Source organism: Suricata suricatta, chromosome 9, assembly GCF_006229205.1.
Source record: "Suricata suricatta isolate VVHF042 chromosome 9, meerkat_22Aug2017_6uvM2_HiC, whole genome shotgun sequence".
In the NCBI taxonomy this organism is placed as follows: domain Eukaryota; kingdom Metazoa; phylum Chordata; class Mammalia; order Carnivora; family Herpestidae; genus Suricata; species Suricata suricatta.
Genome location: NC_043708.1, coordinates 23,900,881 through 23,915,439, shown reverse-complemented (window position 1 = coordinate 23,915,439; position 14,559 = coordinate 23,900,881). Strand labels below are relative to the sequence as shown.

The 14,559-nt window shown below is 40.4% G+C and overlaps 1 protein-coding gene across 3 annotated transcripts in view; it reads right to left on the bottom strand.

Annotated features, from left to right (window-relative positions):
• Positions 1 to 14,086, bottom strand: part of NOXRED1 (NADP dependent oxidoreductase domain containing 1) — a 17,871-nt gene extending 3,785 nt beyond the window's left edge. The window contains exons 1-6 of one of the 3 annotated variants that reach the window (XM_029952797.1): positions 14,042 to 14,086; positions 13,349 to 13,692; positions 11,485 to 11,684; positions 6,058 to 6,238; positions 5,322 to 5,473; positions 4,443 to 4,665 (exon numbers count right to left, since the gene is read on the bottom strand). In XM_029952797.1, coding sequence (XP_029808657.1) covers positions 4,443 to 4,665; positions 5,322 to 5,473; positions 6,058 to 6,238; positions 11,485 to 11,684; positions 13,349 to 13,503 — 911 coding nt within the window. In that variant the 5' untranslated portion in view covers positions 13,504 to 13,692; positions 14,042 to 14,086. The remainder of the gene's footprint in view (positions 1 to 4,442; positions 4,666 to 5,321; positions 5,474 to 6,057; positions 6,239 to 11,484; positions 11,685 to 13,348; positions 13,693 to 14,041) is intronic. The other 2 variants (XM_029952798.1, XM_029952799.1) reach the window with 2 other exon arrangements.
• Between the last annotated feature and the right edge of the window lie 473 nt (positions 14,087 to 14,559).

The window sequence follows — 14,559 nt, the reverse complement described above, 5'->3', positions numbered from 1 at the left end:
GTCCAGAAATATACCCATAAATATCCCGCAGTTTAGCAAATAATAAAAATCATATTTCAAATTGGTAGGAAAGAAATGGCTACTCTATAAATAATGTAGGACAACTGGCTTTCCAAAATGAATAGAAGATATTAAAAATCCAAAACTGCTTAAAGACTTAAATATTAAAAAGATAAAATACTAGAAGAAAATATAGAATATCTTAGGATGAAGATGGTCTTTATAAGTATGATTTAAAACCCTGAAGCCATAAAGAAGTGATTTGACAGTTGACTACAAAAATTAGAATCTCTGAATAGCAAAAGTTTCCAAAAAGAAAGAAAAATATGGAAATTATTTCCAATATATATAACGTACTCCTACTGAAAGCCTTCTCTGAAACAAATAAAAGCAAACAAAATAAAAATAAATAGGCAAAGAACATATAATGAGAGAGAACAGAAGAGCAACAAGTTGGACGCTGGAAAAAATATGGACAAAAAATAACACAGAGCTGAACCTGAAGTCAGCAACAGGGAAAACCAAGACACAATCCATTTATATCATAGAACTCACAAATGACTCAAGAAGTAGTGGAACCCAGTACATCATGAAGTGGAGGTAAGATGGGACTAAAAATAGGATGATGGACTGAAAATGTTAAAAGAGAGAGACCCTCACAGCACACTACCCAAGGCTGCACACTCAGGAGACTGTCCCTCCTCCTCCCCAACAGAAGATTTATTCTCTAGAAGAGTTAAGTAGAGGGTTTCTGGGAGCACCTGGCTGGCTCAGTTGGTGGAGCATGCAACTCTTGATCTCAGGGTTCATGAATTTGAGACCCACATTGGTTATGGAGATTACTTAAGCAAATAAGACTTTAAAAAAATAGGGGGTCTCTGGACAAGGAGACAATAGGCACTCTTTTGGGCAAGGATTTGCTGAATAAAAGGGATATAAAGTAACAAGATCCAAGTAAGAAGATGACCCCTCTTCTTACACACATACAAAGCTTTCTTTCCCCAGTTGAGTTCCAAAGACTTAAACCAATATTCAGTGTTTCCCAAGGAAATAGCTGATCAAATCACTCTGTAGTAATGACCACAGTAGCAAACAAAGTTTCCAATCAACTTTTTAGTAACCAGGACCTTAAATATGAGCAAAGTTCTCCATATATGTACTTGAATAAAGCTTCTCAAATCAATGATAGAAACCAAAACAAGTGATCAGTACAGACTCCTCACAGAAGAAAATTCGTTTACATTCTCAAAGGGATAAGAGATTATATTGCATAGTGAAATGACAACAGGAGGCTACATTAAAAAGGAGAATTTGGAATCGCTTCTCCTCAGCCTTTTGGCTAAGATCAAGTGTAAAAGGAGAATTTGGAGACTTAAAAATTTTGAAAATATCCAAAATATAGCAAAAAATTAAAATATGCTCAACATATGATAGCAAAAACAGTGTACTTGAAATATCTCAGAAAACAGAAATAGACAAAGATTTTAAAAGCATGAAAGATGAGGGTGCCTGGGTGGCTCAGTCAGTTAAGAGTTTGACTCTTGATTTCAGCTCAGGTCATGATCTTGGAGTTGTGGGATTGAGCCCTGTGTTGGGCTCCACACTGAGCGTGGAGCCTGCTCAAGATTCTCCCCTTCTGTCCCTCTCCCCTGCCTTCCTAAAATACAATTTAAAATTTTTTAATTAAAACATAGGAAAGATAAAGAAAATCAGAATTTGTCCAAGAGGTCAAACATTGGACTTAAGAGAAGACAGAAAACAGGAAAGGGGAGGAAATTACCAAAGACATAACTAGAGAAAAGTAGAGAATATGACATTCAGATTAAAAAGGACTGTTGAATGTTCTGTTTCTTTTATGGATGTCAGTTACATAGGCCTTTCCTTTACAATAGTTCATTAAACTGCATTATATATGAATTTATGCATAAGTGTTATATTTCACAAAAATTTTTTTAAATTAAGGAGTGAAAGGGGAAAGGCTCACCATGTGCCCAACAAAGTGAGTTAAAATAGACCTACATCAAAAATAAAATAAAATAGACCCAAATTCAGCACACATCATAAAATTTCAGGATACTGAGGTCAAAAGATCCTATAAGCTTCCAGAGAGAAAAGAAAGAGATTTCAAAAAAGGATGAATTCAAGAATTAGAATGGTATTGTACTTCTGAACAGCAACTCTGTCTGGCGTGACTCAGTTGGTTAAGTTCATGGTCATTATCTCACAGTTCGTGGGATTGAGGCCCTGGTCAGGTTCTGTGCTGACAGTTCAGAGCCTGGAGCCTGCTTTGGATTCTGTCTCCCCCTCTCTTTCTGCCCCTCTACCATTTGCATTCTGTTTCCCTCTCTCTTTCAAAAAAATAAATAAAAACATTTAAAAATTTTTTAACACACAGCAACTCTGTAAGACAATGAAGCAATGCCTTTAAAACTCTGAGGGAAAATTACTTCTAACTTAGAATTCTATACCTGGTTATGTTCTCAATAAAATATTAGGTTAGAATAAAAACATTTTCAGACACAGTCTCTCTATATTACATTGCTTTCTAAAGAAGCTACTGAAAGATATGATCCACCACTATAAAAGAGTAAACCAGGGGCGCCTGGGTGGCTCAGTCAGTTAAGCGTCCAGCTTCCGGCTTCAGCTCGGGTCATGATCTCATGGTTTGTGGGTTCGAGCCCCACATCGGGCTCTGTGCTGACAGCTAGCTCAGAGCCTGGAGCCTGCTTCCGATTCTGTGTCTCCCTCTCTCTCTGACCCTCCCCTGGTCGTGCTGTCTCTGTCTCTCAAAAATAAATAAAAAACATTTAAAAAAATTAAAAAAAAAAAAAGAGTAAACCATACCAGAGGAAAAGGGATCCGAGAAAAAGAGATCCAACATAAGAGAGAAAAAGGAATCCAGGTTAAGGGCGAAGGGAAATCCCTTAACTAAATAAAGTGCTTCACAGGCCTTTGGTGATCAATTAGAGTGCAAGAAATGGGAGACCATCAGGGATTACTTCCAGGCTTCTGGCTTAAACAACTTGGCAAAAGAGCATGTAATTAGGTAAGAAACACCAGCAGAGCAGATATGCTTCTGGGAACATTGTTTGGGGGAGATGGTAACCACAAACTTAACTTGGGTACACAGTTGACATCTAGGCTAGAGATACAGAGTCATTTACTGTCAGTGTAAAGACGGCAACCTAAGTCCCTGAACTGGAAAAGATCAAAGTATAAAATGGCAAGAAAAGAAGGCCTAGGATAGAGTCCTGAAAACTCTTAGACATTAGGATGAGGCAGAAGAGGAGCTGGAAAGGAGGGGCTAGGAAGACAGGAAGAAAATGAGGAGAATCTAAGGGTATGATGAAAGCCAAGAGAAGAGATTGCTTCAAGAAGGATTCAAGAGTTTAAGGTTAAATAGTCAAAGAAGACAAGGTTTAAAAATTGCCCAATGAATTTAGTGCATAGAAGTCACTAGTAACAAGGGCAACAGTTTTCTCCTATTAGATTATCAAAGATTAAAAAGATTGATCTTATAGTTACCAAGCTATAGAGAAATGGCACACTCATACACACTGGTGGAGATGTAAATAAGCACCATGTTTTTAAAAGAATTTTTCAAAGTTTGTTTAGAGAGAGAGTGAGCACACGCAGGTGCACAAATAGGGGAGGGGCAGAGAGAGAGGGAGAGAAAGAATCCTAAGCAGGCTCCATGCTGTCAGTGTAAAACCCAATGTGGAGCTCGATCCCACAAACCTTGAGATCATGACCTGAGTCAAAATCACGAGTTAGACACTTAACCAACTGAACTACCCAGGCGCCTCTAAGCATCACGTTTTTGATAAGCAATTTGGGAATACCTATCAAACAAAATATATATACCCTCTAGCCTAGAAATATTCTTCTAGAATATTCTTGTAGATATTCATCCAACAGAAATATTGGTACGAGTGCAAGCTACATATAAAAATGTTCAGCTGCAGCACTTATTCAGAATTTGGAGCATGGGGAAACTACATTACCATCAAGAATGAGTAAGATGAACAAATTTAATGAAATATATCCAATGGATCCCTATGCATTGCTTATAAATGGAGTAGACATGATTCTATTGACAAAGAATGGCATCCACAACATAGCAAGTGAAAAATCAGCATATATAGACCCCATGTTTCAAAAATGTATAGACCTAGGTATGTATACACATTATAATACCATAATATAAATGTTTGTAAATACATAGATTCAAAGACAAAAATATAAAAACCATTGGATGCAAAGTCTATGAAATGGTATTTGAGAAGCAAAGGAGAGCTTTCACTTTCCCACTAGTCAGATTTTTTACAAGAATGTATTATTTTTATAAAATTGTAAAGATCACATGAAAGGAAAAGAAGAGGGAAAAGCATTTGCTAAGATGTGTGGGAAAAATCAGAATAGCCAACTGTCTGATATCTTACCTTTTCTGAGGTAGCATCAGGGTATAGATTTGACTGACAAAATCACTCGATTGAAATTTGGGGCAAGACGCCCCATCCTCCTCACAGTCTTCAGAGTGCACGGAGAGGAGCAGTTCGTTCAGACGCTGCAGCGCTTGGAGGTGGGGCATGTTCTTTGCGGTGCAGAAGTTTAGGATGGCGTAGAACACTCCCTCCAACCACTTGATATTGAGGATTATTCCCCCTACACATCAATGAGAAGGAAGATACCAGTCAGCACCACCGAAAGGGTTTTCCTGGAACAAAGGACAAACCCCAGAAAATGAATAGCCACCTTTTTTCCAAGACAGGTTGGTCATATGAACCTCAAGCTAAGCAAACATTCCTCTTTCCGGGCCGAGAGCCCTGACTGTGCCCTTTATAACAAATCACATGTTAACCCCACCACAGGAGGACAGGTGTAACTAATGAAGACATTGATAGTGGCAAAGGCATCTCTAGAAATCTCTAGAATGATCTTTCCAATAAGGAAAAGAAACTAAAGGAAAATGTGAGATTAGAGCAGGGAAATGCCATTAAGTGCCAGACAGCACATCCTCCTGTTTCAAATAGGCTCTCTCCCCTCTGGCTGTTTCTGGTTCAGCCTTAACAGGTCCAAACACTCAGACTTGTCTGCTTTCCTTAATGAAGGCTGCTTTTTGCTACCAAAGTTGTTCCCATTCAAAACTAAGTAGCTGAGAATGTGTCCAGCTCATACTCCCTCTACACACAAACCCAACACACACACACACACACACACACACACACACACACACACACACACACACACAGAGAGATTATAAAATAGCACCCGGCTGAGAGGCACTTCAAAAGAATGCCAAAAGCATGGCGAGCTTTTACCAGCAGGACTGTAGGGGCAGGTAGCCTGAAGAGTCGCAGGATCTTGGAGGGCAGCTGTGATCTCCTTATTGGCCCCCCAGATGTTGACAAAATCTTCAACACACTGATACTGAGGCCGCAAGATATTGGTGTGGTTCAGCAGGAGTTTCAACCTGAAAGGAAATCCCCCCCAAGACATGGGGTGCAAGGCCAGGACTACATAAACCACCACAGGGTCCACTGTGTTGGATCACATCAGCCCCAACATCCTGCCCTGCATGGCACCGCCCACAGGCAAACATGGGCAGAGGCAGCGCTGAGGGCACTGCTTATTAGCCGGACTCTTTCAGCCATCTACCTAACTGAGCGAATGCTGTCTCGTCCCAGGCCCCAGGCTAGACCACAGGGGCACAAAAATACTGTTTGACACATGCCGCGAACCATTTTCCACGTTGGTGACTGGAGGTTTCCCTTCCCATTAACGCAAAGGGGAACACAGTCGGCCTCAAGTAGTGGGAAGCCGTGCGCCACGCAGCTCTGAACACTTGCACATCAAAGAAAATGTTCCCTCACAAGTGCTGTTTGTGGAGAAGCGGGGAAGACACGGTTGGAAAGGCTGGCTGGTAATGCTGTTTCCACCTTCTTACTGGGAATGACCAACTCCTTGAGGCAGGGGCCTGGGGTTGCGGGGGCGGGGGGAGAAGCCAGATATGAGGGGATGGGGCTCTGCCGGTTCCATGCTCTCCTAACAGGATACCTAGCTATCGGGACAGCTGCTACGAAGCTGTACACAATGCAACCTTTTTCCAGGCAGGTTTGAATTTCCAGGCAGATAGTAGGCAGCTGAGATGGCAGGCAGCAGAGGAATATCACGTTAGCCCAGGTCGCCAGAACCGGGTTACGGTAAAAACACTGGATTCCCAGTTTCTGGAACTCATCTGGGAGGGATAAAGGAAGAATGAAAGAAATCACAGTACAAATGAGTTTGACCTAAACATCAGCTATGGGGAGAGGATGACAATTATTTCAAGTCCTGTATCGATACATAAATCAAAGAAATCCCCTCCTCACACCTTCTAGAAGACACAGGCAATGACCTAACTCTATTACCAAAGCAGCTAGCATGGCCACAGCCCTAGTTGAGATTACAATTCATCCTTGTCTTGCTTTTAGACCAAATGCTAGAAATTTTCAGGTTGGTTGGTATTTTAGAAAGAAAAAATCTGGAAGAAGCCCTCTTGCTCTAATTTAGTGAAGGCTTACCACGTGCCAGATAGTGTACAAAGTTCCTTCCATACATTACCTAAGGGAATCCTCACAAGGACCTTCTGAGGCACAGACTGGTATTATTCTTATATTACAAAGTGAGGAAAGTGGCTTCAAGCAATCATGCAGCTTGCGCAGAGTTACACAGCTAACTGGCTCGAGCTCTCAGGTGGGAGGGGCTAAGAGTGGAAGTGTATCGGGCAGAGGCCGGGAGGAGCCTGGAAAGACATATGGTGTCAGTAAAGTACACGCACCTTACTGTTGACAAGGTAGTTTTGAATGTCGAGAGAACTATGGTAGCTCATATGTTTTCATCATAGCAGTCACTAATAGTTAATTATTTGTACTTTTTTGATGCGGATTTCAAAAGTAAAAATGTAAACTCACATAAGGTAATATTTTTTTTAATTTTTTTTAATGTTTTATTTTATTTTTGATACAGAGAGAGACATAGCATGAGAGGGGGAGGGGCAGAGAGAGAAGGAAACACAGAACCGGAAACAGGCTCCAGGCTCTGAGCTAGCTGTCAGCACAGAGCCTGACGCGGGGCTCAAACCCACGAACGTGAGATCTGACCTTGAGCCGAAGTCGGAGGCTTAACCGACTGAGCCACCCAGGCGCCCCAGTAAGATGTTTTAAGAGCTATTGGAAAACAGAATATTACAGATATTGAGGAAGTAAGTTTTTATTTTAACTAACGAGAGTACATGATACATGTGATGCTGATGTTATCTGGGCACTTGTAAACCTGGAAGATGGACAAGACAAAGAGAAAAGGTTTCAAATATGCACAGGGGCACCTGGGTGGCTCCCTCAATTGATTTCAGCTCAGGTCATGATCCCAGGGTCATGAGATTAAGCCTCGAGTCTAGGAGATACTCTCTCTCCACCCCTCTGCCTTTCCTCCACTCGTGCTCTAAAATTAAAAAAAAAAAACACCCACATACACACAGCCATTCTTCTTTCATGTTTTGTTCTCAAAAGTGTACAGAATCCGATGCTAAGCATTTTGAATTCCTGCTTCCTTATACAACATCAGTGATATTCTAAAACTGCAACTTCAGGGACGCCTGGGTGGCTCAGTCATTTGACCATCGACTCTTGATTTTGGCTCATGGTTCATGGGGTTGAGCCCCATGTCAAGCTCTGCACTGGCCGTGTGGAGCCTGCTTGGGATTCTCTCTCTCTCTCTCTCTCTCTGCACCTCCCCTGTTCATGCTTGCTCTCTCGTAAATATAAATAAATAAACTTTTAAAAACTAGTCTATTATTAAAAAATATAGTGCTTTCCAAAGAATATATGTACTTTATTGAAATATATACTAGTACTATTGATGAGATTTAAGAGATTTGTCTTGGGTGTTAAGATTTTTTTCAACTTTCTTTAATACAGAAAGGATGTTTGTAAATTAATAAGAAAAATATAGGCACTCCAACAGAAAAGCTAAACAAAAAGGACTCAAAAAACATGAAATAGCAATAAACCTATAAAAATATTCAGTTCTTCTAGTGACCAATGGAGAATATATTAAATAAGAAAAATCTTAAAGGCATATTAAAATGATGATTGCAAAAATAGAAAAAGAAAAGGATTCCCAGAACTGACAAGAGTATAGTGAAATGGGGATTCCTACACAATTCTGGTGAAAATGTACATCTCTTTTTTAAAAATTTTTAACATTTATTTATTTTGAGAGAGAGACAGAGCGTGAGCAGGGGAGGGGCAGAGAGGGAGACACAGAATCCGAAGCATGTTCCGGCCTCTGAGCTGTCAGCACAGAGCCCAATGTGGAGCTTGAACCCGTGAATGAGCTCATGACCTGAGCCAAAGTCAGATGTGCAACCAACTGAGCTACCCAGGTGCCCCTGTACATCCCGTTTTTGAAGTCAATTTGAAAAACTATATTCGAATTTTCTTTAAAAAATCAAAAAACGTACCATAGGATCCTGCCAGTCCACTCCCAGGTATTTACTATGAAAAGTTGAAGCATGTGTCCACACTAATATCTTTACACAAATGTCCATAGTAGCCTTATGTACAAGAGCCAAAACCAGGAAACAACCTGGATATCCACCACCAACAGCTGAACAGATAGTCTATGGAATACTCATGCCATGAAGTACAACTCAGAAATAAAAAGAATATCAATATGTGAAACAATGTGGGTATATATCAAAATAATTAGGCAGAATAAAAGAGGTCAGAATATAAAAGCACAAACTAAGATTCCATTTATATAAAATTCTAGAAAATGCAAACTAATTGGTGGTGACAGAACTCAGATTAATAGTTTCATGGGGAGCTGCAAGGAAATAGAGAGAGAAATTACAAGGAAAGTTTTGGGAGTGATGGATAAGTTCATTACCTTGATTGTGTTGATGGTTTCACAGGTGTACACATGTGTCAAAACATCAAATTGTACACTTTGAAAATGTGCAACTTGTTATATACAAATTATATCTTAATAAAGATGTACTTATTCTCTGACCTAGTAATTTTATTTTTTAAATTAAGTGCAAGGAAATCCAACCAAATAAGACACAGTTACATAAATTATCATACAGCCATATTCTGTGATACTAGATAAGCTTAAAATTATTTTGAAGAATGTTAATAGAATATCCTCATGATGCATTAAGTGAATAATGTAGAATACAAACAACTTTGTACAGTACCAATTACTGATATAACATGATATAGTCAGAGAAATATAGGAAGGAAATGGTAACCCTGGTCAGAGGATTACAGATAGTTATTACTTCCTTATACAGAAATATTCTAAATTTTTATAATATATATAAAATTATTTAATACTTTTATTATTGAAGCATAACATATATGGAGCACACACAGATCTGATTTAGTCTGATCATTTTTGACAAATGCATACACCCATGTAATTCCTACCTTTCTCAAGATACAGAACATTTTCATCTTCCCAGAAAGTTCCTTTGAGCCCCTCCTCAGTCAGTCTCCCCAGAAGCAACCACTTTTCTGCTTTCTATCATCATAGACTAGTAAGTAAAATCATTATAAAACATTTTTTTTAATTTTTAGTAATTGTTATTTTTAAAAATACAAGGCCAAATGCTTGGAACTGGTCAATACCCACTGGACTCTAACTGGTCCAATGAGAAGATTTGAACTCTCTTTAGAAAACTCTGTATCAAAGACTCAGAAAGCTATTTTATCACCAAGGGCACAGTGGAAAGAGAGATGGATATAAAACATTTACAGGGAGAAGAAAGTTTTCCTTTTTTTTCTTCAGTAAAAAGCAAAAAGATTTATTTGATCTGAAGAGAAACAGGAGTATGAGAAAAAGTTGTTTTAAGGAACAAGTTAAAAACCCATCTTTCTTGGGGGTACCTAGGTGGCTTAAGCATCCAGCTTTGGCTCAGGTCATGATCTCACGGTTCGTGGGTTCGAGCCCCGTGTCGGGTTCTGTGCTGACAGCTAGCTCAGAGCCTGGAGCCTGCTTCAGATTCTCTCTCTCTCTCTCTCTCTCTCTCTCTCTCTCTCTCTCTCTCATCCTCCCCTGCTCGCGCTGTCTCTCTGTCTCTCAAAAATAAATAAAAAAAATAATTTTAAAAAACCCATCTTTCTAAAAAGCTTCTGCACTGCAAAGGAAACAATCAACAAAACTGAAAGGCAACCAATGGAATGGGAGAAGATATTTGCAAATGACATATCAGACAAAGGGCTAATACCCCAAATCTATAAAGAACTTACCAAACTCAACACCCAAAAACAAATAACCCAGTAAAGAAACGGACAGAAGACATGAAAAGATACTTTTCCAAAGAAGACATCCAGATGGCCAACAGACATCAAAAGATGCTCAACATCACTCATCAGAGAAATACAAATCAAAGCCACACTGAGATACCACCTCACACCGGTCAGAGTGTTAAAATGAATAAGCCAGGAAACTACAGATGCTGGTGAGGATGTGGAGAAACAGGAACCCTCTTGCACTCTTGGTGGGAATGCAAACTGGTGGAGCTGCTCTGGAAAACAATGTGGAGGTTCCTCAAAAAATTAAAACTAGAGCTACCTTATGACCCAGTAATAGCACTACTAGGAATTTACCCAGGGGATACAGGAGTGCTGATGCATAGGGGCTCATGTACCCCAATGTTCATAGCAGCACTTTCAACAATAGCCAAATTATGGAAAGAGCCTAAATGTCCATCGACTGATGAATGGATAAAGAAGATGTGGTTTATATATTCAATGGACTACTACTTGGCAATGAGAAAGAATGAAATCATGCCATTTGCAGCAATGTAGATGGAACTGGAAGGTATTATGCTGAGTGAAATAATAATCAGAGAAGGACAGATATATGTTTTCATTTATATGTGGATCTTGAGAAATTGAAGAGAAGACCATGGGAAGAAGGAAAAAAAAATAGATACAAACATATAGGGAGGGAGGCTAACCACGTGAGACTATTAAATACAGAGAACAAATTGAGGGTTGATGGGGGTGGGGGAGAGGGAAAATGGGTGATGGGCATTAAGGAGGGCACTTGTTGGGATGAGTACTGGGTGTTGTATGTAAGCCAATTTGACAACAAATTATATTCATTAAAAAAAATAAATAGTACTCGTATGACCCATTAAACAAAACCACACATATCTGTCTACAAGCCCCTGGGTGGGTCAGTTGGTGTAGCCTGAGACTCTTGATCTCAGGACTGTGGGTTCAATCCCCACATTGGGTGTAGAAATTACTTAAAAATAAAAACTTTAAAACACACACACACACACACACACACACACACACACACACACACACACGATCTTTCTAGCCTTCCTCAGGGCTAGCAAGCAGAGAACTCAGTATACTGCATGGAGGGAACCTCTTCAAAATGGCCTCATCATCACCTAAAGAGCTACCACACACTGTTCCTCACCCAGAGCTTCTGGCCTCCGAGTGGAGATCCGCAGGTTCTCAGCAGGGATGGGGACAAGCTGAAGCAGTACACGAGCCAGCTGCTTCCCCAGGTGCCCACCTCCAATGATGCCCACCTTTAACTCATCATCATCATCAGAAGTGTCATCAAGCAATCCAGTCAAGAGACCCCTGGAAGTGTGCTTCTCACGTAATGATTCTCTGGAGAATGAACACACAGACACGTAAACAAATACACGCACACCCCATAGCTCTTAACCTCTGGTGTTCTCTGCTTTAATGTCCTCATATGGCAGCCTGGAGACACCTTTAGTACTCCAGAGATAAGGATTCCAATCACGTGCCACTTGTCCAGTATCACTAGGGAATGAAATATTCCTCCTGAGTGAATTTTCCAGAAAGTAAAGCATACCCCTTCAAGGAACCAAAATTTGCTTAAAACATTTTTAAATGAACATGTTTCTTTTTGTTGTTGTTGTTGTTACATGCATTGTGCATTCCCCTGCCTTCTTAAACACAAGGTCTGAATATTGAACTGTTTGACTCAGGACTATCATTGTGAACAGCCAACTGTTTATACATCATCCTGGAACCCTGTGGGCCAATGCCTTCACTGTTTCCTGTGCAGACAGCTGTCAATTTTCACGGACATCATGATAAGCATACCTTTTCCCATCCTACGCCTACTCTTTCTAGTTTGCTATTTTGCTTTTGCATAGATCTGGATAACCAGATTTATAAAAGTAATTGGTGTATAAGGGAAAATAGACCTAAGAAACTGAGGATCAAGGATATGAGGCCACTCTTTCCAGACACTCACTTACTGGTTCCGGATGTGTCTCCTTGGCCCAAGGTGAACAAAGCCTGACCTCTGAACATATAAGGCATTGTTTCCTGTTGTTACACAAGCTTAAATTTGTTCTATATTTCTATAAAAATTGGCCTTAAGCTCTGGAGTTTCCATGTAAACATCATAAGCCACATTTTATTTAAGGTTTCTCTCTAGGTTGAAAGGAAAGCACTTCCTCTGTTTCCAATCCTCCCAAATATAAAATGCCTCCCAGAAGTTTCATATTTTGATTTCTCACCACTCATCTGGAATGCAACCAGAAGGTTTATGATTTCTTATCAGTCAGCCAATCAGCAAACTCATTAAGCAGCCTGCTTCTTTGAGTACCTGCTGTATGTGTAACATGTTCAATTCAGATCTGGTCCCACCATCCAGGAGTTGATCTAATTTCAAAGAAAAGTAGTCTGGTGGCAGGGGAGTTACCAGTGTTCCAGGAGTAACCTAAAGTTATAGAATCCAGGAGTCTGGTCTTCAGTACCTTGCTCTCACACGCTTCCTGTTTAAGCATCTGGAGCCACATTGTACAAAGACATGAGAGGTCAGGACTACACTGAGAGTATTCCTGGAATACTGTATTCATGTAAGTCACCTGGCCAAGAGGGGCCGCAAAGTTTCAGGTGGTTTTCCTGTTAGGGAGAATTCCACTATTAGCTTAGCCCCTAAATTTTTGACCAATAGCCAGAGAATAGCTAGTTATTGTTAGCTGTAGAAGCCAAGTTGGTGGTCTCAGTGAGTCGATGAATGGGTGAATGAATGAAATGATCATTTAATCAATCCACCCACTGAAAGGAAATCACACACCATGCTTCATTATGTAACCACGGCCAAGCGATTCTGGTGTGCCTTTCCTGGTGCTTTCAAACCAGGAGTGATTGACTATGGGTTGGAAAATATAGGAAGACACTTCCTCTGCCTCCAGTATAAAAAGCTATCCTCCAATATAAAAAGTTTAAGTCATTTGGATTCTCTGCAGTGGGATTCGTCTCCATCTACCTAGCTCGGAGACCTAGCTTACCTCAAATTATAGAGTAGCTTGCAGAAGAAGGTTGCATGGGCGCAGGCCTTGATCATCAGCCCTCGAGAACGGCCCTGCAAATACAGCCAGCTGCGGTCTTCCTCTTGAATCCCATACTCAAACTGCAGGGACTCAAGGTTCTCTAGCAAGTCCATTTCCAAGCCACCATCTCCTGCAGTGATAGATACCCTCCCTTTTAGCTCCTTCCTTTAGAAGACAAGGGAGCTTGTGCAGGAGAGTGTGTGCCCTAGTCACAAGCTCTTGTGGTGGCAGCTTCAACACATCTCTCCTCCCAGATCTGTACTTGAAGTGTGAGTCCTGGAGGATTCCCAAGCTCGGACTGCCTGTGGATCAGAAATACCTGGATTTGTGATAAACCTGAACAAAAATCCAGTGATGTTCGTCCACACAGACTACAGGCACATTTTTCAGCAGATGCGTTTACTTTAGCAGTGGGTTTCAAAGGTGCATGTGGTCTAGGACGTTCTCCCTTCCATTCGCTCCAAGATTTTAGAAATAGGACTGAACATGTACACCCCACCTCAAAGGAATTCTTCCCTTTCACTCAACTCTGTGTTCCCCAAAGAATAGGAAAGGGCCAAATTTAACATGGTCTCTTGTCTAGGCCAAGGACTTCTAGATTTTAGAAAATGAAGCCAGAGATGTGTAAGCCCATTTATATAGATCTCTCACCAACCAAACTGAGGAGGAGGTGGCTTTACTCCTAGGTGCTTCTGGTCTTGGAGAGTACGAACCACATTTCTAGGGAGAATCACCTAAGAAAGTTGTCATTATGACTCCTTAGCTACCAGATTACTTCAGTCTCTGAGCCTTAAAGGGGCCAGCCCCGCTCAGAGGTTTTCTGGAGTTGCCTCATGAAGACAGGAATTCTTTTTGCTATTTCTAGAAGCACTACACCAGGGCAGTATGGGAACCTCCTTTTCCTAGCAGAAGGTTCTGGACTTCTAGATTTTTCCCAGACTGGAATATCATACAGATCCTAGCACTATACAAGGAGTTGTTTTTCAAACCTCTTCGTGTTGTATTCAAAAGAAGAATACAAAGAATACTGAAGAATAAGATGAGTAAATTCTGGGGATCTAATGTATACCATAGGGACTATAGTTAATTATACTAGATTATGTACTTGAAATTTGCTAAGAGTTTAAATGTTCTCACCACACACACACACAAAAGATTAACTATATGAG